The sequence below is a fragment of the Meles meles genome, chromosome 16 (assembly GCF_922984935.1).
Source record: "Meles meles chromosome 16, mMelMel3.1 paternal haplotype, whole genome shotgun sequence".
Lineage (NCBI taxonomy): Eukaryota > Metazoa > Chordata > Mammalia > Carnivora > Mustelidae > Meles > Meles meles.
In genome coordinates this window covers 44,588,274-44,612,616 of record NC_060081.1, presented here as the reverse complement: position 1 = coordinate 44,612,616, position 24,343 = coordinate 44,588,274, and the positions used below count along the sequence as shown (strand labels likewise).

The window sequence follows — 24,343 nt, the reverse complement described above, 5'->3', positions numbered from 1 at the left end:
AAGACCTGGGAGCAATTCCCTTGGGGAGGGGCAGGAATTCCAGGGAAAGGGATCTTCTGTCAGTTGGGCTCGAGACCCGAGATCCCAGCCAGGGAGTGAGGGAGCCAGCAGTGGTGTGCTGGAGAGAGGGGTCATAAGATGCTTTCTTTGTCTTCTGAAAAGCAAGAAACTGATATCCTTTGGTCAGATTATGAGCAGATCCACTTGTAACAAAGTCTATCTTCTGACCTTCTAGGGCCTGCTTTCAAAAGTTAGCATGTTGAAAGTCATTCAGAAGTTGATAGAACCTGGCATATGTGGGAGAATTTTCTGTGTACTGTTTGCCTTTTCTTTTTTTTTTTTAAAGATTTTATTTATTTATTTGACAGACAGAGATCACAAGTAGGCAGAGAGGCAGGCAGAGAGAGAGAGGAAGGAAAGCAGGCTCCCTGCTGAGCAGAGAGCCCGATGCGGGGCTCGATCCCAGGACCCTGGGATCATGACCTGAGCCAAAGGCAGAGGCTTTAACCCACTGAGCCACCCAGGCGCCCCCTGTTCGCCTTTTCTTTTCACCGCTGGGGAGGGCGAGCAAGTGGCCCTTTTAGTGACTGACTACTCATGACTTGGTTAAAAGTGGATTTTGCTCTATCTAAAAACTAGTCTTTCCATCTGCAGACTTGGAGAGTGAAGGTGAGAGTCCGAGCTGAGGCCAACAAATGGTATTTTCACAGAATGAGGTTAAAATTTGCTGGAGGAGAGCAAATCTCCTGTTGCTGCATGAGCCCTTTCTGGTGGGGCCCTGTGGAGGTTGTCTGAAGACAGCGTCCTCTTGGGTTGGATTCGTCTATCAGGCTTCTATGTTCCAGAAGGTCTCCCTGGAGGAATAAGGAGCAAGCGTGCAGGGGAGCTGGTAAAGGAACGCTCCTCACGGGTGATTTCCTTTGAAATGGGGCACTTTGGGTTTTCATGCTGCGGATAGGCTGGGAACAGATAGATTTGCTTCTCCAACTTCATACCTGAGTCCTTCTGCAATTTCCTGGAAAATCGCAGGTTAGCTCTTGGACAGTTTGGGATTTATCCGTGCTGTTGGGTGTGTTATGTGGCCCTTTTAGGGCAAAGGGGAGCTCTCTGGTTTGAAGAGGAGCCACCCCAAACCATGGTAATAGGCCGTTGGCATTTGGGGCACCTGAAGGAAATTCTTGGTCTAATTCTTTCCTCTGTCTTCCCTCATCTCTCATATACTGATGGATAATTTCTCTTTGGCCTTCCTGAGGGCCCCTTCATGGGCCTTGTTGAGCTCCCAGCCCTCTGAGCTGGAAAAGTTGATCTAGTAGATAGTCAGGGCCCAAGCCTGTCCCTCCCCATGGACCCGTATAGCTTATTCAGAGATAGAGATGCAGTGAAGAGGATGTCACTAAGAAACCCTTTGCTGGGACGCCTGGGTGGCTCAGTGGGTTAAAGCCTCTGCCTTCGGCTCGGGTCATGATCCCAGGGTCCTGGGATCGAGCCCCGCATGGGCTCTCTGCTCAGCAGGGAGCCTCCTTCCTCCCTCTCTCTCTCTGCCTGCCTCTCTACCTACTTGTGATCTCTCTCTGTCAAATGAATAGATAAATTCTTAAAAAAAAAAAAATTTAGAAACCCTTTGCTGCCCCATTCAGGACACGTGCTACCTAAGCGAGTAGGACAAGGCTAGAACCTACTGATGCTGGGGATACGTGGGAAGTGAGTCAAATCTTCCAGGACACTCTCCACCTTCAAGGTCCTATCTTTTCACCCCTGTATTGGCTTCTGATGTCACCTGACTCAGCAGTAGCTTCTTTCACCCAGGGACCCAGGAGGGTGAGGAGCTCTTCCCTGGGTGTCGTCCCTGGGGGGTTGGAGGACAAAACCCTGAGGAGTGGGTGACAGCTCAGAGGGTCTCCCCAAGCTTGACTGGGTGCCTTAGGGCTCATTGGCTATTCACCTGATTACATTTCCCCAGGAAAAATACACCAGCCATTTGAGAGGCCTTCATTTCCTGAAAGTCTTTCCCTTTTTTAAATAATCAGAATAATATCAGAATTCTGATAGAATTCAGAATAATAGCTCCATAACTACTACTCAGCCACTGTTCCTCATATTCTCCTGGTGAGAGCCAAGGATCTCAGATGTTAGCCTGCGTCCAAATTACTGGAAGGGCCGGTTAAAACATGAGCTGCTACGCCCCCCCCCCCGCCCCGCCCCACCAGAGACTGATTCTGCAGGGTGGGGCCTGAGAATCAGCATTTTTTCATGTTACTGAGTAATGCTAATCCTGGGGACCACACTTTGAGAACAAGTAAGTTAAAGTGATAACTCAGCTTATTATCAGCTTTCCGTGAGCTTGGTGAACACGTGTATATGCTTACGTATCCGTACTTATAAATATGTGTATCTGGGGCACCTGGGTAGCTCAATGGGTTAAAGCCTCTTCCTTCGGCTCAGGGTGTGATCTCAGGGTCCTGGAATTGAGTCCCAGATCGGGCTCCCTGCTCAACAGGGAGCCTGCTTCCCCCCCTCTCTCTCTGCCTGCCTCTCTGCCTACTTGTGATCTCTGTCTGTCAAATAAATAAATAAAATCTTTAAAAAAATAAATATGTGTATCTGCAAATCAGTACATATGTAGACATACTTATGTATCATCTTTGCATTCTTATCTGACATTGAAGAGAAGCAAGTAGATTCTGAAATTGTCCAGAATCAGAACTGAATGTGAGAGAACAAAATACTTGGGATCCTACCCCTCTGAAGACTCCTTCAGTCTTCTTTCTGTCCCTGCTTCCCAAGCTCCTCCTGCCCCATGTTGCTTGGTACACTCACTGGGTATTGAATGGTGGCTCTGTCATGCCCAGGTGGCTGTCCCCCTTGGTCCTTCCAGTGCTGTCTCTAGATTCTCTGTCGGGGCAGAGAGTAAAGCCAGGCACTCCTCATGACGTCACTGGGAGGCAGGTCCCCCTGCCATGTCATGTTGGGCAGAACTCGGGGTCGCCTCGCAAGTGGAGACCATACCAGGAACTGGTCCCCACCTCTGCCAGAGCCTCTGTTCATCCCCCCAACATCCCAGGACCCTAACATATTCTCAGGGAGGTAGGGTGATTCAGCTATGCCCACGTCTATGGGGCTTTGAAATCCCATTCATCCGTCCATCCATCTACCCCTCCATCCACTTATTCAGAGGCTATTTCCAGATTTTTTTGGTGAGACGGTAGTTTTAAAGGAAAAGGCTAACTTTTTGTGATTCCGTCATGGAAAACTGTGGCGGACAAGAGCAATGCCACAGAAGCAGCCAGTTGAATAGGAAGAGCCCCAGGCTGGGAGTTGGGAATCCCATACCCCAGGCCCAGGCTAGAAGCCCTCTTACATGCCACCTCTTCCCCAAGGATCCCCAGGATCATGTTCCATTAACACGGGGAGCCAAATCCCCAGACCCGTCTTGTGCCCTGCTCTTGCCAGGCAGGTCTGGTGTGATGATTCTCAGGACAGACTGTGTTAAGAGGGGCTTGGGGAGATAAAATGGCTTTAAAATGCAAAAGACTAAAGCACAGACCACTCCCTTGTTCCTGAAGGGTAGGCATCTTTGGAGAGGCTGCAGCCTGGTTCTAGGTTCTAGGTTCTCTCTCCATGTCCTGATCTGTCTCCTTATGCGCCGGGGTGGTTAATGTACTTCCCCGTGGCTTCAGCCAACAGCAGGCTGCCATCTCCTGTGTCCACCATCCAGCATTAATGCCTTCAGCTGGGTTCACAGGTGCGTAAGCCCCAGCTGGACCCTTTATGAGCCAAGTGACTTTGGTGACATTCTCCACTCAATTTTCTCATCTGTACAGCGGAGGCAGTGAGCTTGTACCCGGCTGGTGGGGAGCTTTGGGAGGCACTGAGTTGATCCATAATGACTGTTTGGACAAGGCTAGCACAGAGAAGACATTGCTGAAAAGGAAGCGGAGGTGGAGGAGTGCTTACAACTAGGGAAGTTAGGAGCTGAGCCTGAGCGGGAACCATGAAGAGAAAACATAGATACCTGTGATACTAGAAAGGCTAATGAGGAAGAAGAATCACGAAGGGGAGAAAAGACCTGTGTTTGCTGCAGAGATGCTCCCCATTTGACAGGTGAGAAAACTGAGCCACAGGGAAATAACGCTGGCAAGGCGGAGTCCCTCTTTTTGCAAAAGCTGGATTTCTCTGTACCCTTTATTGTTCAGAAAATAGCAATAATACAGAAGTGCGGCATCTTTAAGAAATATCTGTGATCTTGCCAATGGCCGTTTCTCCCACGATTCCTTCTCTGTTTTCTTTTCTTTTGGGTTTTGGTGGTTATGTAAGTTCTGCATCTAAGTCACCTACACACCAGAGGGAGCACAGATCATAGTGCACAGCTCAATCGATTTTCACAAAGTGAACATACTGTGTGACCAACTCCCAGACCAAGAAATAGAGCATAGCCCATCCCCCCAAAGAGCAAGGGCTCCCTTCTGGTCACTAGCACCCCTGGGGTCACCGCTGTCCTAACTTCTAACAGCACCAGTCCATGCTGCCTGCTTTTTAGCTTTGTATAAATAGAATCGTATGTTTTATGTATTTGGTATCTGAATTCTCTTGCTTGCTACCATGTTCGTGAGCTTCATCGATGTTCTTGGGTGTGGCTGTACTGTACTCAGTTCATTCTTCTTGCTTCTGTCGTGTTTCATTCTGCGACTGTTTTATGCCTATATTTTACTTAGACGTTCTACTGTGGATGGCCAGCCATGGGGCCCCTGCCATGTTCAAATTTCATCCAAATGTTTAGCAGGCATGAGGAAGAATGCAGTGGCACCAGGCACTAATATCCAATGCAACACATGTTTGAGGCCCAGCTCTTGGTGACCTGTTTTGTCTGTTATTTGCCTCATCTGGCTCCCGAAGAGCTGCCACAATGTTTGCATAAAGTACCATTCCATTCCATTCTCTCTCTTTTTTTTTAGAGAGAGAGTGAAGGGGGAGGGCTGGAGGGAGAGGGAGAGAACCTTAAGCTGACTGTCCACTGAGTGCAGAACCTGACATGGGAGGCAGATCCCACAACCCTGAGGTGGTGACCTGAGCCAAAACCAAGAGTCAGATGCTTCACCGACTGAGTCAGCCAGGAGCCCCATGTGCCCTTCCATTCTTACTTCATCTCCTCTCTCTCTCTCTCTATATATATATACATATAATTTTATTTATGAATATATATACATATTTAAACATATACTTTGTTTAGTAGGGGGAGTCCTGGACTTATTTTCCTAGGAAAACTCATACTAGCCCATTCATTCTCAACTTGTGCAGTGTATGGGTATGTATATGTGTGTGTATATTTATTTATAAATATAAATTTTATATTTGTATTTATAAATATATTTATATAAAATTTATAATTATTTTATACATAAAATATAATTTATACATAAATATAATTTTTATATATTTATAAATATATTTTAAATTTATAAATGTAAATTTTATATGTAATGTATAATATGTTTAGAAATACAAGTTATATATAATATATATTTATAAGTATATATTACTTATCTGTTAATGTATAAAATCAGACTGCCCAAGTCAAAGGGCAATGGGCTAGTATGAGTTTTCCTAAGAAAAGGAGTCCAGGACACCCCACCAAACAAAGTGGGGGAGCCGAGTTGAGGATAAAATCAACAGTGTGCTGCAGGTCAGTGTTCGCGAGCCAGCCCCCTGGGAACCCCTACCCCTCGTTACCCCTGGACAAGCCGCAGTAGGGGAGGATGGGGACGTCAAGGGGCTGCAGAGCCTCTTAGTCTCCAGAGCACCTTCCGGGGCGGGGGGCAGAATTAGGACAGCAGGACATCGGTGGGAGGGACAGGGCTGTGGAGCCTACTTACCAGCTAGGGACCTTCCTCTTCTCTGGAATACGGGTACTCATGGCTACTTCAAATGGATGTTGTGAAGATTCAGTTTAACGTCCAGTGCCCGGTACAAGTGATCACCTGGTTTTCCCAGACATGTCCTGTGTGCCCTATACGTTCTCGTCTGTCTCTAGACCCAGGTTTGCCCTCCTCCATCCCAACTTAGGCCTCAGGTCCTTGATCTGTGTGTATTACATCAACAGGCTCCCTTGCTCTGGGGCAGCGGATGAGGGGAAGAGGAAAGGGAAATGGCCGTGTTTAGCAAGTCCTGTCTGCCCCCACACACCCACACACAACTCTCCTCCTCCTACTTTGGATAATGGTAACCTCTCTCTTTCCTCACCTCTTCAGGCCTGGGGCTATAAGATCGCCCTGGGTTTACTGGCCCTGGGTACTGTAGTATCATTGGTGTTTTCCAGCATCTTTGGTCAGACATCTGTAAATTGTTCCTTTATTAAGCTCTCCCTGGCCACCTAGTACCTCAGTGCCTTCCATTTCCTGCCCAGATTCAACGATACATCATGGTGTTTATACTGGGGAGGGCAGTAAACCTGGAAGCATGTTCTCTGTTGCAAACCGCCCCCCTTCATGACTGTCCCCAAAAAGAAAGCTTTCTGAGAACCTTGCTGTCTTCTTTTCCTGAACCTCACCTCCCTGAGAGAATTCTACTGGGAGAATTGTCTTTATCAAGAACAATATTGGGCCTTGCCTTCTTTCTCTAGGGTCAGAGCATTAAATTGTATCGGTGCAGGGAGGTAATAAAATGGTTGAAAGTAGTGTGGGTACCCACTGGCTCATGACCTTCCACCCCCACCCCTACTCCCACCTCCCAACACCCCCCACCCCCACCCCCACCCCATCCCTGGCCTTTCCCTAGAGGAGAAATCCCAAGAGAAGTCCTGGTCACAAATCATGCTTCTCCATACTCGTTTCAGCTTCCTGCTGCATGGGACCCGTATGCAGACGGGTCTTTCAGAGATAATAAAAGAACATAATATGGTGATGTAAAAGGGTCAGTACATGGTGAGTTGAAGTCTTTAGTAAGAGTCTGGATCTTTTTACTTCCTCACATTGAAAGCTTCCACTCCTAAGGAATTTTCCACTTCCACCTTGCATTTTTGTGTATGTGCATAAGCACTTCTTAACTTCCCGAATAGAGTCTAGAGTCCTTGAAGAAAAAAGACTGTCCGAATACGGTATTTATAATGTTAAAAACATGAGTCCAATACAAATATGAAAGGAATACATGTCGAAAATTAATTTAACTAATTAGTGAGGGAATTAAGTTGCTAATGCTAGGTCAGAGGACTTAAGGAACACATATTTAAAACCTTCCTTAAGAAAATCATAAGGTTGTAAATTTGTAAGTTAGAAATAAAACAGGTTAATGTCCCATAGGGCACTAAATCAGTAACCTTTCAGCTTTCAGTTATTTTTTTTCTTTTTTTGTTTTTTTTTGCTAGTCTTATTGATACATAATTGCCATATAACATTGCATAAGTTGAAAGTGCACAACACAATGATTTGATATATGATTATATTGTGAAATGATCACCACAATAAGTTTGGTTAATATCCATCACCTCACATAGTTAACAGTTTTTTTTTTTTCTTATGATGAGAATTTTTAATGAGTTCTTTCTACCAGGCCAAAAAAACCCAAAAACCAAAAAAAAAAAAAAAACAAAACAAAATACCTACTTGTATTTCTACAGGATGAAAATGTACAAGTTAGCATGTAACATTCAGTCTGGGCCCTAGTCAGTAGTAAATAATAGGTGAAACAAAGCTACCTTGGCCTAGAGAATTAGATCATCTTGAACGAGCCTGTCATACTGCGCCCTGATAGGAACCGAGAGACCTGCAGACATCCTCTTGCTTTATTTCCAAGCTTTGGATAATTTGTCCTTCACAAGAGATGGGCCACTGAACTGCCTCACTGCCCAAGGAACACCGGGCGCAAAGTAGGTGCCCAGAAAGTGTTCTTGAGCGAGTCCACGAAAGGAACAAACACCCCAACCATTTATAGAGAAAGGTTAGCCAAGCTAAGCCGAGGGACGACAATCGCCTGGTCTGCCAGCTCTCCGCCCAGGGATCAAACAGTTTCCCTGGGAGAGCAGACCAGCAGCCCAAATAAGAACAATCTGTATGGGCAGGTGGGAAAGGGAGCCAGTCCTGATGGCATGCAGCTTTCTCTGCACCTCAGGCTGCAGTTGGTCTATGATAGCTCTGTAATTGTTTTATAGTGTCAGTAGGGGTTCCCTAATAAATGGGCATTTGCTAGTTTCTGGCAGCCCACAGAGCTGTACAGGTGCATCATGAAAGTGAGAGGGGAGAACTGTTAAATCTCAGGTCCGAATCTTTGAAAAACTGGCATTAGGCCGGTTAACAAAGCGGCGCAAGTAATTGACGGAAGCAGTAGGCAGGGGGTTGTTTTCCAACAGATTTCACCAGGCTTGGCCTTAGCAGGTGGAGAAGGTGAAGGTGTTGTAGCAATTGGAGATAGTAGTGACATTTTAGATATTTGGAACCATCAGATTTTTGTTTCATCTGTCCGCGTCAATTTGATGTTTTCAAGCACTTGGTATAACATGTTTGTTTTACATTGTTGGAAAATACTTGTCTCCAGGACTCCTGTCTCTTGAGGGCTCCGTTCCAACAATGTCAGAACTGGATAGATGGAGGGTCAGTTTTTTTGTTTTGTTTTTTTTTTTTGGATTTCACACCCTACCTCACTGTGCCCATTTTGTTGAAGAAATAACCAAGGCCCCAAATTATTAGCTTTTGCTGTATAACAAGCCACTCTGAATTCATTAGCTTAAAACTGCAAACACTGATGCTTTTTTTTTTTTAATTTTATTTATTTATTTGACAGACAGAGACCACAAGTAGGCAGAGAGGCAGGCAGAGAGAGAGGAGGAAGCAGGCTCCCTGTAGAGCAGAGAACCTGATGCGGGGCTCGATCCCAGGACCCTGAGATCATGACCTGAGCTGAAGGCAGAGGCTTTAACCCACTGAGCCACCCAGGCGCCCAACACTGATACTTTTTCATGAGTCTGTGGGTTGACTCACCTAGGGCTGGGTGGTCTAGGATGGTCTCCATCTGAGTGGCGGGTCATTGGCTGGCTGATTGGGGTGGATTGTCTCCATTCCACATGTATCTCATCATCAAACAGATTAGCCCAGGCCTCTTCACACGGTGGTTTTGGGATTACAAAGAGTAACAAAAATAGACAAGCCCCAATACACAAGCACTATTTATTGGCCAAAGTAAATCACATGGCCACGCACAACAACAGTGTGGGAAGCAGCTACCCAAGGCATGGATATTAAGAGAGTATTTGCAGACATTTTTGCAAACCACAGGCACAAAGGTACAGTGACCTGCCTAAGCTTACAAAACTAGATAGGGGCAATGCTAGGACATAGAACCAGGCCTCGTACCTCCAGGCCCAGGCCCCTCCCACAATACCATGAACCCTTTTCCAGGATTTTGAGGTCCAATTCCCTTTAAAACCTATTTTGGAGGTACTTGGAGCAGAGAGCTATGGTAGGTTTCAGTGAAGTGTCTTGACTCTGGGTGTTTCTTGCTTAAAATAATAATCTAGACAAGGGTCCCCACGGTCACTCCAACCCCAGGCCAGCCTCTTAACTCTGCCCTGTAATGCTCTTAGGTTCTGCCTCTCAACAGCAGAACACCAGCCTTGACCCGGGCCTTGGAAGCTCCCCGTTCCACACGTCTCCTTGTCCTGGTTGCCACCCTTCCGCTTTGATCAAGGGACGACTTAGATAGTTGGGCCATTTAGGCACGTTAATAATTTGGTGCCTCTTCAAATTGGGTCCTGGAACACGGGCGCTGGACAGTTCCCACTCTGTTTTCTTTGCTACAAATGGAGAAATCACAACTTGAAAAACCCTCAGTAATACAGACTCATGAAGTATTTGCTCAAAATTTGACACAGAGGGGAAGCTAAGCCCCCACGTGGCCGAAGGGCCCCCTGGTGGCCACCCTTGGCCTGTTCTCTGCAGCTCTGAGAAGGTTAGCTTTGCCCTCAAATTGCGACAGCTCTCTCAGCAGACAAAACCTCCCCTTATCTTACCCTTGAGAAGGTTTTGTCTCACACCAAAAGGGACTCATCAAAGTGGGCCTTCTACACAGTTCCACCATTCCCTCTGAGGAAGGTTCTGGAAAATATAGTTTCTCCATCCCCTTACATTTGCAGAAATGTTTTAGATGATGGGTGAAGGTTTCTTTTGGCCAAATTCTCTTCCAACCCTTGAGCTCTACTTCTTACATGTTTTCTTAGACTTGAAAGAATAATTTGTGTTTCACTTCTATTCATTCTCTAGCCTCACAGGACATAAAGGGAATGGGTCCTGGATAGTTCCCACTCTGTTTTCTTGGCCAGCAGTGGAGAAAACACAACTTGAAAAAATCACAAATAACACACACATTTCCAAGATCAAAGCTGTTTACACAAGTATCGGAGACAAGCCAGTGGGGTGTTGACATCCCTTTTGCCAGCCAGCCCCAAGAGCCTTCCATTAAGGAAGAAGCACAGGGGTGGATGGCTGGCCCCGTCCCCTGTGGAACCGTTGCTCAAATGTAACTAGTTGACCATTCTTCATGTTTTCTAAAGCCTCGCCTGGAATCATTGGCAGGGTCACTCCCAAGCCCTAAAATAAACATTCTTGTGATACATTCTGCCTCTGTAACGTAAGATTCCTCAGCCATTCGTCAGGCTTTCAACAGAAGGCTCCATTCCCAACTGAGATGCCACAGCTCTGCATTCCTGAAACATGGTGTACCTGTGTCATTCGCTCCCAGGGTCGTCGGCAGGCTGCCACAGCCAAGAATGAAGCAGACTTCTGGCCATTTCCCCTTTGCCAGGAAGTTGCCTTTTCATGCTTGCTGTTCAATAAAGCCACTGATGTTGTCTCTGCTCCTGCTGCCTGAAGGGGAGCGATGACCATCACACCCGAACAGAGAGAAAGGAGAAGGTGGTCAGCCTGCTCATCTGCATCTTCACCCGTGGGTCCTGCTGACTTTTTCCTGGCACTTCACAGAAAGATCCTCCATCACCCCCTACTGCCACCCCTACAATGGTCTGCCCGAGCCCTAAGAGCATGTGCACCCCCTGAGAAAGCCAACTTCACTGCCTGAAACTCATTCTGCTTATTCTGGTTTTCTCTTCCTAGAAGCGCTTGCTCCCCAATCATGTGTAAAGATAATCAGGGTGCCCTTTTTTTTTCTTTTATCTCCCCAAATGGGGAACTTTTGCTCTTCCCTTTGAAATACCACCAGTGGCATTCTTGAACTTATTTTTAGATGCGTGGAAGCGTTCCAGACAAAAATCGATGCCTAGTACAGATAAAGCTCTGAGTGTGTTTATCGTGGGTAGAAGAAAAACGGAGTGTTTTCATGTGAAAGGAGCATGGCCATGTGCCTGGGTGCAGTATGGCTTCCTTTAACCTGGAAAAAAGGAAACAAGCATTGTCGATAATAATATGCAGATGTCCAGCCCCAAATGAGGACATATTGCTAATTAGCTATATTGTTAGTATGTTTTCAGGAGAGAGGCTGCAGCGACATTAATTATAATCTCTGTTGTTTGTTGTTCAAAGTCTATGAGACCAAAAGCATTGCTAATAATATCTTCTTTAATATCTTCAATAGACGATGCCTAGATTGTTTTTTTCTTCAGAATCCCACATAAAAGCCACAGTAGGGGTAATGAGGCCTGTAGCCTGAGCCTAATTAAAATGAAATCTAACTAGGCCCGTAGCCATCATTATCATCAACTGGTACTTATTGGGTGCCCCCTGAGCTTGTGGAATTGGAGGGTGTGGGCTTTGAGATCGCAGATATGCGTGTGCTTTGCCCTCCAGAAATTTGCCATCCCGTCTGCCTCCAAGAAGTCTGCCTGGTTGTGTTAATCTGGGAATGGTTACCACAGCCTTTTAAAGGAGAAAAAAAAAAAAAGGCACTAAAACTCTCCTAGCCAGCCACCAATTTGTGCCTCTTCTGGAAGTTCTGGAAATGGTCAGATAAGCCATTTTTCCTCCCACATACCAGCCTTTGGGAGATGTTTGCAGGATAGGGCAGGTGCCTATTTACAGACTGGGACAATAATGCTTAGCAGGCTTTTCCCAAATGTGGACCCATCCCCCATTTCCACTCCTTGATTTCCTCCCCTTGAGCTGATCATCCTCATTTGCCCTGTGTCCCTCTCCCTCTGCCAAATAGCCAGCTGGAAACTCTGAACATTGTGACCACTTTGACCTTGTTGTGGCTGTGACGACCCTTGTTCTTCACGAGGATGGCCAGAATGAGCAGCTTCCGCCATGCCGTGGCCAGAGGCTGGGCCAGTAATGTCCTGGGAAGAAAGGACACAAATGATAAAGCATCTGGGCTTATCATCTTAGAAACTGTCCCCAGTCTACAGATGAGAGACATTTTTCTTCTCCATTCATGTTAGGAGAACTTTCCCAGGGGCATTCAGGACCAGCTGCTGAGAGTTGGGAGGAGGGAGCAGATCCCGGCACCACATAGCTTCAGAAGCCTCCAAATGACCCAGAAAATGCCACCAGGGAAGTGGTGGCCTGGCGGAAAATCACAACACTGTAACAGAAAGCTTTCAGACCAAAGGCTAAGGGGTTGAGATCTCTGTACTGCGCCTGACGTTTATATTCTTTAATTCTGCGATGTCTTACTGAGACTGTAGAGTGGTCCCATCCATGGCAGCTTGGATGCCCTCTGGGTCTCTCTGCCAGGCCCCTCCACACCCCGGGGAGTCTGTACCCATTTGCTTTGCCAGGATTGCAGTGTCTGCTGGCCCACCTCCCCCTCTGCTCTGTGCTCTGCACACTTCACCCACTTCACTTTTGCTTGCCTCTACAGTCTCGGCTCAAACATCATTTCTTCAGGCAAACCTTTTCTTTAACACCAGGGTTTCAAGTAAGGAGTTTTATAATCCCTACCTCAAATGGTGACAATAGTTTTTCGTGCTTTCTTTTGTATCATCCTAAGTTCATGGACTTACATAGATTCTATGTGCATTGTGAACTACAAACTTGGTTTTGACACCAAATTGTTTAATCTTTGTGCAGTGAGGACCCTTCAAGCTAGCTCCTGTGTTCTTTTCAGAGGACACCATTAGCCACTAAAGCTTCCCCATCCTCTGGCACATCAAAGTATCCCAAACTCACGTATACTTACTCCCCTGCCCAAGCTCTGCAATCAGCCGGCCATTTGTCCAAGGAGCTCTGGTTTCCTTGAGTGAGAGCAAACTCCCTGAAATTTAATGATAGCGTTTTAAGACAAATTAAAGGAATGTTACATTATACAGGGAGTAATACATTTGAGAAATACAATACATAGATGCTGAAACAATGAGAAGACTCTGTAAAGGTCTGGCTGACTGCCCCTGTGGAGTCCGCCCTGATTGACTGACTAACCGCCCTGCCCTGTGGGTACCTCTGTCCCCCGCGGCTTGTGTTCATTGCCCAGAACAGAGCGCCCAGCTTTGAGTCACTTAACTGGACAGGGCGTTTCCCTTTCCATCGGTAGTCACAGCTCTAATATTAGAGTCACAACAGGGAACATTGCCACTCGTGCTGCAGCATTCTCAACGGTGACATTAATGCTCGGGGTTAGGGGAAAGGAAGTCCTGAGGTCACGGGTCCAGGATTCCTATGACGGCTCTACCATGCCATCCCGGACCCAGGCTCCCCTATCCTTCCGTTCAGTCAGCTTTAGAGACTAGCCTTCAGCGTCATGCCTGCCAGCAGCTTCGTTTCACTTGAAGCACTTGTATCTGCATTCCAGGTGGGAGAAAGTAGGAGAGAGAAAAGCAAAAGGTAAACTGACCACCTCCCACTCAGCGGTCCCATCCAGCGTCGTCCACGCGCATCTCATTGGGTGGAACTGCATCACGTCGTCGCTCCCAGCTGCAGTGGATGCTGGGAAATGTAGTTTTAGCCCCCTACCTTGCCACCTGAACCGAATACTGAGTAAAAATAATTGAATAGAATAGGGAAGTAGAAATGGGTAGGCATTTGCAATATCTGCCACAATACTCCTATCTAAGGCAAAATACATGGTTCTCACTTTATTATTTTTTTAAGATTTTATTTATTTATTTGACAGAGAAAGAGAGATCACAAGTAGGCAGAGAGGTAGGCAGGGGCGGGGTGGGAGGAAGCAGGCTCCCTGCTGAGCAGAGAGCCCCGATGCGGGGCTCCATCGTAGGACCTGAGATCATGATCTGAGCCACCCAGGCGCCCCATCCCACTTTACTATTTTATCATCGTTGCTAACATTTTATTATTACCCCACCCCGCCATTTTAGATAATAATGGTAATAAAATAACAGAGGGACGGGACAGCCTTTACGCACAAGGATGGGGAGTGTCAAGCCGTAGCTCTGTAATTCGGCCACTGTAGATGCCTGCCTCAGCTGTTGAGCAGAGCGTATCTATAAACCATACAACAGTGTTAGTGCCTCTGCTCCTCTTTTTTTTTTTTTTTTAAAGATTTATTTTTTTGACAGATAGAGATTACAAGTAGGCAGAGAGGCAGGCAGAGAGAGACAGAGAGGAGGAAGCAGGCTCCCAGCCAAGCAGAGAGCCCGATGCGGGGCTTGATCCCAGGACCCTGGGATCATGACCTGAGCCGAATGCAGAGGCTTTAACCCGCTGAGCCACCCAGGCGCCCCCTCTGCTCCTCTTTTTATTGGTAATCCCAACTCCAGAGAGAACAGTGCAGCCGGAGCTGCAGTACTGATGGAAGATCCGCTCAAACACACATTGTGGGTGAAGAAATGTTTTCTCAAGCTAAGCCGACCTCCTCATGTCACGTGAATTGAGACAAAATGAATCGTGCAGCACCTCAGAAAATATGGTGAGGTTTCCCGTCTTCAGCTCCTGGACTTTCCCAAGAGAGTGCCTTCCAGAAGGGGCATTTGCTTTTCTGAATAAAACGCAAACTATTGGAAGATCTTCATTTTGTGGTCCACCCTTCCTGAGAATCTTCACTCTGGTAGCATAACTTAAATAGGACACTCGGCGGGTGAACTCCTTGATCTAGATGGAGGGATGGCCATCAACCAAGACCTGGGGTGGGGGTGAGGGGTCTCTCTGCAGGGAAGACGAGCCGTGTGTTCCAAGGGAAAGATGAAGAAAAGGCTTTCTCCTGCATTGTTAGCGATCCTGTCTGCCGCCTATCACCCCAGATGTAAAATCGAGATTTCAAAATAATGGCTACTCCCAGATCTTGTTATTGGTTGAATAAAGTGGAGTTTCATTTTATATGAGACATTGTAAGACATCCTTCCCCTATCCTAGGGTGTCCAGTTTCTGGAAATTTGGGGCCATGCCACTGCAGGGAGCCAAGGTTTCCAGTTAAATATGTTTTGATAAGGATGCAAGAGGAATTCAGATATTCAGAGATCATGATTAGTGTTTCTTTATGATTTCCCATCTTCCAAATGCTTTATGAACCCAAAGCTTGTTTGGGACATGGGTGGGGGGGATTGGGAAAAGATGGAGAAATGCCACAATTGTGTGCAGAACTCAAGCCAAAACATACTTTAGCCCCAGTCTATTCCCGGCAGAGCAGCTTGTGGCCTGAGCTGACCAGCCGATTGCCCTAACTCTACACTTCTCTCTCTCTCTTTTTTTTTTCTTGAGCAGAGACAACCCAACTGAGTTGTCTTGACCATCCTGCTGGGACAACATGGGACTCTCCTTATTATCTGCTGTTTTACATGGAGGATTGTTGAGCCACAGAGAGTTTAATGGGTTTTCTTGGTTCATGGCTAAGCCAGGATCACTCCGTGGTGGTCAATCTCCTACTGAGAAATTCCAGAGTCAGACCAAGAAACCGATCAGATTGTCTTTGGTTTTTCAGCCATCTAAACAAAATGCCAATAACATTTCCTATCTCTTCTTAAAATGTGAGTTTTAAGAGTAGAAAGTTGATGTCACCACAGGTAAAGGAAGGAGAGCTTCATTTTTAACCCAGTTAAGCATTGTGTCCCAGTTACTACAACGAAGTTAGGGTTGGATTTGCAGGAAATTCCTGAAGCAATTGGCAAGCAAGCCTTGGTCCCCGTCTGAGAGTTGCACTCACAAATTCCCTGCAAGAAATTCTCCATGAGAATCCAACTATGCTCACTAATGCTGCTGGAGATGTTTTAGGGTTGGGGATCCAGCAAGAAGAAGAAGAGAACAATTGCCTTCAGTCCTCTCCCCTTGGACTATGATAGACAGAACTCTTATGTTGAGAGAAGATTTAGCATGTTCCTTTCTCTCTCTCTCTCCTTTCCCTGCTCTCCTCCCCCCCTCACTCTCTCCATGTGCTGGTCTCAGTCTCAGCATAATACATTTGGCCCTCATTGCGTTGAGCAATGCCCAGGGAGTGCCAGGGCAACTCCCTTTACGAGGATGTGCCAGGAGACAAAAACCATGGCAGAGAGGTGGCTGGAAAGGTGAACAAAGACACTGCCCTTGGCCACATTTCTTTAGCAAAAACCAAGGGCAAGCAAAAACACGATGACGAATGTTCAGCTTCTCCCCTCTGTGTAACTCTCTGACTGCGTGTTTTAAAGAGGAGAGAGCAGACAGGCTATCTTTGTCTTGCACTTGCGGGGAAGGGTGCCCCAGCCTCTTGCCGGAATCGCTGTCTGAGGAAGGGTTGGTGTGCAGACTGGTGGTCCCTTGCCCTCTTGGCATCTTCACCAAGGTGGTCTCTGCACCAGCACTTTTATTCCTCAGCATTTCTGTTTAAAGGATATAGGAAAGATCCATGCCTTCAGGTTAACTAAGAAGATATTTATCTGCTACATGTGTTTCATTCTCTGGCCGTTCTTGACCTTTGGTACTTGGAGTCAGGAGTGTTTTGATACTAGATGTAACCCTTTGGCTGGGTCAAAGGCACCATGGTGGGGGCAGGGAGTGCATGTGGAGACAGTGTGCTAGAATATACACTCCGAAACCCCGAAACATGCCCAAGAATAACAAGAGCATTAACCACTGACCCAAACGCTGGTGAAATTCTATCTCTACATCTCCCTTCACCAGTAAACATGAAAATGCCATCCCTGAAGGGATGGAGGAAACCTCCAATGAGAGGTCCAGGGAGAACAAGAGGAGGAGAAGGGCTGGTTTGGGACAGAAGTCCAGCAAATTCTACACTCTTCAATCACTACAAAATTTTTCACCAAATGACAACTAAATAGAGACATTTTTTACTAGCTGGGAAAAACAACAGACTTGAACTTCTCTTTTCAGAATAAAAGCATTAAATTTCAAAATGCCTTCTTGTCACTCTTTCTTTGGCTATCTCCATCTTTTCCTTCATCACATACTATCTTCCCTCCTTCACTCCATACCAGTCTCACTGGCCTTCTTTCCATCCCACGAAGGGACCAAGTTCATCTCCAGTTCAGGACTGTCTTACTTGCTGTTTCTTCTGTGAAAATGTTCCTCCCCAGGTTGCAGCAGGTGTTCAGGTCTTGCCTTCCCAAAGAAGTTTTCCCAGCAACCTGTCTAAGGTTGTCCCTGGCCATTCTCCATCATGTTCTTTCTTCTTACCGGTCACCACTTTCTGATCTGATTTTGTCATATTTATTATTTTGTCCCTCAATTAGTTGTACACATTAAGAGAATAGGGCCCATGTCTTGTTCATGGCTCTATCTCCTATGCCTAGAATGTGGTTGACACTTGTTGACCTGATGTATGGATGGATGTATGGATGGATGGATGGATGGGTGGATGGATGGATGGTTATAGTCAATGATTTGGCTCAAACATTTTATCCAGTTTGGTCAGATCTTTTGTCCCATGACCTGCACCACAGAAACAAACTCTGGACATGGGGGCTATAACTAATGCCAGAGTGATTAATTAATTGAAGTTGTGAGAAGGAAATCATCCTCTGATTCCAGTTCTGAATGAATACCTATTCTCTTTCAAAATAGCACTTTTATGTTGATGTGCTTCAATGTTTAATAAATATCCCATAACACTTTAGCTCTCAGAAAATTCCAGAGCAGCAGGCTGGGAAAAGTTCCCTGATGGTTTGGCTTTTTGAAGATGGAGTAATTAAACCAAGGGAAGTGAAGATGAATTGGGAATACCATCCTGGTTTAATTCCAGCCACTAGCATTGTCTTTGCTCTTGAATTTAATGGACTGTTAAGGGGGGAGTATTCTCAAATCACGTGCCTCCTATTTATTTGTTCCTTTGCTTGTTTATTTGTTTTAGAATAACCTCCACATGGAAAGTGACTCTGCATCAGAAACGAGCTTTCCTTTCTCCAAAGAAGCAGCCGGGGAACATCTGGACCACCAGGCTGCACACCAACCCTTCCCCAGACAGCGATTCCGGCAAGAGCCTGGGCACCCTTCACTGCAAAGAGATGGCCCCAGATCCTTTCTCCTTGATCTCCCAAACTTTCCAGATCTTTCCAAAGCTGACATCAATGGGCAGAATCCAAATATCCAGGTAATGCTTGAGAGTTGGAAGGTGGAAGAAAATGAAACAACCTATCTCTTTGTGTCCTGATCTGATGCCAAAGCAACCACTGCCTTCCCGCACTTTTATTCTTAACCCCTTATGAATCTGGTTAAGGATCAGATTATCTCCGTAGGACCAGTGTTTTATTGCTTCTCTGTGATAGCCTGCATTGGGAGATGCACCATTATTTGACGCACGACTAAAGAAAGACAACACTGATAATTCAAGTATGACACAGCAATGATTACAATACATCCTGCTCTCAGAGATGTTGAAATGCCCAAACAAAACAAAATTATATGTCCTGAAACTTAAAAAAATAGGGTAGCTGTAGAAAAGGGCCAATTAACATGGAAGCTCTCTCGGCAAAGCACAGTATGATTTCAAAGGTATTGGGGAAGGCACACTCTCAAATCCCTCTTAGCTTGCCCTGGACACCAGCAACTCCTTCAGGAGGTGAAACACTTCAGTTGCTCTAAAATGTAAAGGTCTGATTCAAAAAGTTGAGTGAGAGGAAGGGAGGTGAGAACAGAAGTAGCTAAGGGAAACATGAATCTGTACCGCTAAGACGGGCTGGGATGACGCTGAAGAAAATAGGTGGTTAGGGAAAAGGGTACCTGGGATTAAAAATAATGACCCTCCTCTATACTGAAATAGACATGCTTTACAAAGCAAACGTTGATCTGGTTTGACTCCAAACACCCTCATGAAGGAGATGAAGCACACATCCTTTTTCCATAATCAGTAAAGCAACAGGTACTTAAGAAGTTCCTATTTGGTTTGCCCAACGTTACATGGCTAGTAAATGGTGGCTGAAGCTCAAATCTAGGCTCCTGGGGTCCTGAGAACACTCACCCTACCAATCCACGTTTCACAGACAAACTCCTGATTTTGAATTTTGCTTGTACTTCCCTCTGTGTCTTCCCAGAGATGGTGCCCATGATAGCCAAGGAAGGGGACTAGTCAACAAGGCAATCTCATCTCTAGTGTAGATCCTGTCTACCTTGAACTTTGTTCTCCATTCTTTGCATTTGGGGAAGGGCAGCATTTTCTTATTCTTCCTCTCTGCTTCAAATTCCAATTAGCTTACAAGGCCGAAAGTTCCTGAACCTGACCTCAGAGCAGTTGATCCTTAATTAAGTTAACTCTCCCTCTCTCAAGACTAACATTCTCTGCATGACACCTTCCAGATCAGATTTCCTTGGTCAGAGTTCTGCTCATCACGCCAGTGTCATAGCGGCTAACAAATGTCCCTGAGAATACACCCCAGTTAGAATGTTGACCAGCCCCAACTGTGTATAAAATGCTGTGTTAGGGTTATGAGAAAGTAAGAAATGCATGACCCTCTCCATCCAGGAAATGACATAGGCGTGAAGGTCCCAGCTACCACCCAAGACAGTGCCAAAGGGAACATGGAGACAGAGGAGGAAAAAATGCTCTGGTCCATTGTGAACAGGTCTGAATAGACAGGAAGAAATAGAACAGGATACTGGTAAGGGTCTAGATATGAAAAATGTTTCAGAGGTCACTCTTTGACGACCCTTGCGCAGAAATCACTGCATCCACCTGTTAACATTTCCAGGGAGTCTTGCATTGTTCTAATTGATTAATTGGAAAAACAGGCCTTTCACTCCACTGTTCTCTCTCCAGGAAGTGGTTACATGGCTCTCTGCTAAAGAATAAAGGATCCACTTGCGGGAGGTGTGGACTGGCAAAAAAAGGTGCAGACCTCTCCTTACTGTTATTCAACAGTGCTCCCCATTGGGCCTTTACCTGCAGGAAGTGATTTTTTCCCCCTTCTTTATAGATTTTATGGTTTCAGGACCAGGCCACCTTCATTCCAAGGGAGCTTAGGCCATGTCCAAAGCAATTTTAGGCTTGCTGTGGCTCACATTTTTCCCCCACAGGTGGGAAATGTCACTGTGGGATTTAATGCTCAGTATTGAGCTATTAAAGTAGTGGATTTAAGAATGTAGGAACTCCTGGGTGGCTCAGTCAGTTAAGCATCTGCCTTCAGCTCAGGTCATGATCCCAGGGTTCTGGGATCGAGTTCCACATGAAGCTCTCTGCTCTGCAGGGAGCCTGCTTCTCCCTCTCCCTCTCCTTCTGCCTGTTGCTCCCCCTGCTTGTGTTCTTTCTCTCTCACTGTCAAATAAATAAATACAACCTTTAAAAAATAAGAAATTTCTTATGTAAAGTTACAAGAAAATGCCAGGATGCAGGGGAACTGAAGGTTGCAGGAAGTGTCCTCACATTGGAAAGTGACTAAGTACACGGGGCTCTACCTAAGAACCAAATTTGGAGCAGAATTTCTCAGAATCCCCTGTCTCTCTCCCAGATAAATCTGTGAGCCTAGGAATCCCCAGACCTCATTTGGGCCTTTTTAAAACATAAACCTAAATGTCAGGGAAGAACAGTGGTTGAGATCCTCAGACCTGAGAAACCCAGATTCCTTTCCCCAAAAGGGCAGGGCACCTGTAAAGTGCTAAGCCTTCTACAGTCCACACAATGGATCAATCTGTGCATGAGGTCAGTAGAGCACCCAGGGTTACAGGTCATTTTAAATCATCCTCATCTCTGTGGTTTAGCTGGATGGGAAGTAAAGAATGCTCTGGAACAGTTCCACCTGGCTTCCTGAGGGCAAGGGGCTATTGGAGTTGGTGGATATGGAGAGAACTAGAATGAGCCAAAAGGGCAGAAAATAAATGGAGGTGAGTTATGAGAAGGTCCCACACGAGAGTCTGGCAAAGCCTCTTGGACTTTTATCGAAAGCAGCTTCCCTGTGCACTGTCAGTAAGGCAGTCATTCTGCAGAAATTCTTTGCCGTGTCCCCTCTGAGACATGTTTACATATATAGACTTAGAACAGGGGCACTGTAGCAGTCAGTGCTTTACTCTCAGTCTGTCTAACCACCACCCCACCTCACCCGCCCAGCATGGGAACCAAAAGTTCGCCTTCAGGTACAGGTTCAGAAAGGGAGACCTTGGAGCACAGGGCGGGAAGAGAACAGGGGCGCTCCTGGATGTCCTCGTTCCTTCCTGAGTTGGGCTTTGGACAGCAAAGATCCCCATAGCTCCCAAGAGCATAGGTTTCCCCATAGCTGCAAATATCAGAATATCGTGCAAAGCCCATGAAGTCTAAGGTACGACCACCTTTCCGCCCACTGTCTAGACAAGCCACTCCACTCCTGCTCCGCACAATCCCCATGGCTGTTTAGCCTCCCGCAGGCCATTGAGAGGAGCAGGAGCAGCCTAGGTTTTATTGATCTGATGACCTGTTGGCCCTAAAGAAAAGAAAATTGAGCTGTGTTTCTGGCCTTCTCTTTCTGCAAGACCACAAAGGTCAATTGGGAAGATATTCAGAGAAAGAAGGAAGCAGCTGCTCTCCCTGAGAGCCGCAGCCTAGGCCAGTGTGTGAGTGTGTGTGATTATGCGTACACAAGAACACACGCTCACGTACACGCTCACACACACACACACACACACACAGCGCTGGCCGCCGCAGCCCCATGCACCACTGCACTTGAGTAAACCAGTTCCCTGGTGGTCCTTTAAAAGATGAGGTGCTTTCTAAAAGGGGGTGATGGGTTCTGTGTTGGCAGCCCTTACCCCTTCCTTACAGCACTGCTCTTTTGTTGAAATGCACTGGTTTGACACGGGGCGGTTCAGCCAGGCAGACAGCTCTAGTGATCCCCCAGGGCCGTCAAAGCTTTTTCTCTCCCTGGGGAGCAGAGCGAAGACAGGTGACGGGGCTTCCGCTGCCAGGGCCCCTGGCCCTGTCTCCCCCCACTCCCCTGGCAACCTGCCCCTTGCCCCCACCTAGCTGTCCTTCACTGAAGCTGGGGAGCTGAACGGGAATTTAATACCTTCTCTCTGAATAACCCCCCCCCACCCCCTCCAGTGTCTGAAAGAATTTCCCACGCTCTGGGTCTGGGGTCTGCTGTCCCTCCCGCCAAATAACCCACACCTTTCCAAAGTGATACTGCCAAGCCCGTGCAAGGGGTCACCTCCCTCTTGGACCTCTTAACTTTGGGGGAATGGAAGTCCTTTAAAAAGCCCAGCTTTGGGGGGCTTTTTTAAACCCCCCTCCTCTCTAAGCCAGGCGGGACCCACTTAGGCCCGTGGAAGTGAGTAGGAAAAAGACAGCAAGGCACAAATTAGAAAGAAACAGCTTCAAACTCCTGAACGCAATCTCCGTATTAAATTTGAAACAATAGTAGAAGTTGGATTTTGTTAAATAAATCCGTCATTCAGGAAAGAAAGGAAATTCTCCCAGGAAAAGTTAGACTCGAACTTGAGTCTTGTTGGCTGGCTTTTCGGTCTGCAGCTGATGGTCAGATAACAAAGACAAAAGTCTCTAAAATAAACTCGTTATTAGGCTTTCTCCATCAATTCATTACCACAGTAGCTGTTCACAACCAATTATTTTTTTTTTCCTGGATCGAGCTGAGATCAGGATTCATTTCAACCAATATACTGATTTCTTCTTTTCCCACTGAGGGAGACTTAAAATAGTCACCTAGAGGTCTTTTTTTCTCCTTGCGCAGACTTATTTACACGGCTGCCAGCCTCTGGAGGGCCACAAGATACAATCAGATGGGTTGGCCCCAGGGCTACAAATGTATGTGCTTGTACTTTTTATTCCCTTCCTCCTTTCTCTCTAAAATACTTTCAGAATGGTGACTTTGACCAACCAAGAACCAGGGAGTCTCTGTGCCCAAAACATGACCCCACACACCTCTGGGGACAGCCCGTATGGTGGAGATTCTTATGGGGGTGTATTGTCCAGAATATGAGCACCAGAGCCCACTGACCTGTGCTTGGTATCGGGTGCCCCAAGGGCTTGGCCATGATAGACAGCTTCCTGCAGGTTACTGGACCTCGCTATGCCTCAGTTTCCTTGTCTGTAAAATGGGGATGGTAATACTATGCGTGAGTACCTCTGTCCTACAATACTGCACAGAAGCGGGGATTGTGGTGAGGATGAAGAAGCAAGAGCGTCCATGTGAAGCCGCTAGCAAGAGGGACAGGTATATGGGAAGCTTCTCCAAACGAGTAGGTGCAGGTTGGTGATAACCATGGATTGAGATGACAGAGGAATAATAAATATTATTTATGTAAAAATAAATAAAATATATTTTATTTATAAATAAATAATAGGGAATCACAAGATGTATAAAATAATGGGGAATCACAAGAACTTGTGTTGGGACGGCTCTGTGTCTTCCTTGCTCTCTTCACCTCAGGAACGTAAATCCTCCACGCCGGTTTCTGTGCCTAAAATTCAAATATAATTTGTGAAGAACAAGCAAGAATGTCTGGGCCAGCACGCTGCGAGTCCTAGAGCACTAACCTCCGTCAACTGGGTTGCCATAGTTGTTTCTGGGGCATCAGTGAGTCTGAGAGGAGGGGATTATCTTTTTGCACCAATTGTCAAAGAAGGAGGGGGGAGCGTAATCTTGGCTTTCACTGGAGGTTGTTTTCTTGTCCCTGGATGCTCTGTGCTCCTGAGGAAATCACTTCACCTTAGGGCTCATGTTCCTGTCTGGGAAATACTGACCCATGCCTACCTAGTCACCATAGCTGTCAAGGCTTAGAGGACCAAGCTAAAAGATTTTAGAAGATTCTCCTGAGCTGAGATGGTCAAGACTTCTGTTTTCTCAGAGTCATTAGTTGATTAACCAGTAGACTTTTCAGATTAAGTATAAAGAGTTTGTTTCTAAGAAATGTCTTAACTATCAAGAGAAGGAAGGAAGCTAGTAACACTTCATAGGATCTTATCCTCATTTCCCAATTTTGGACAGAATTCCCCAAATTGGCACCTATTTTGGACTCTGTTTCTCTCTCTCTCTTTTTTTTTTTTTTTTTTTGGCACTGACAAGATCCTGCCAGAAGTTGGACTTGGGTCTTTTGAAAGCATTCTCTTGCTT

The 24,343-nt window shown here is 46.2% G+C and overlaps 1 protein-coding gene across 1 annotated transcript in view; it reads left to right on the top strand.

The window, feature by feature from the left end:
- The window catches only part of ISM1 (isthmin 1), a 75,430-nt gene that overhangs the window by 29,783 nt on the left and 21,304 nt on the right, over positions 1–24,343 (top strand). The window contains exon 2 of the mRNA XM_045980084.1: positions 18,163–18,402. Coding sequence (XP_045836040.1) covers positions 18,163–18,402 — 240 coding nt within the window. The remainder of the gene's footprint in view (positions 1–18,162; positions 18,403–24,343) is intronic.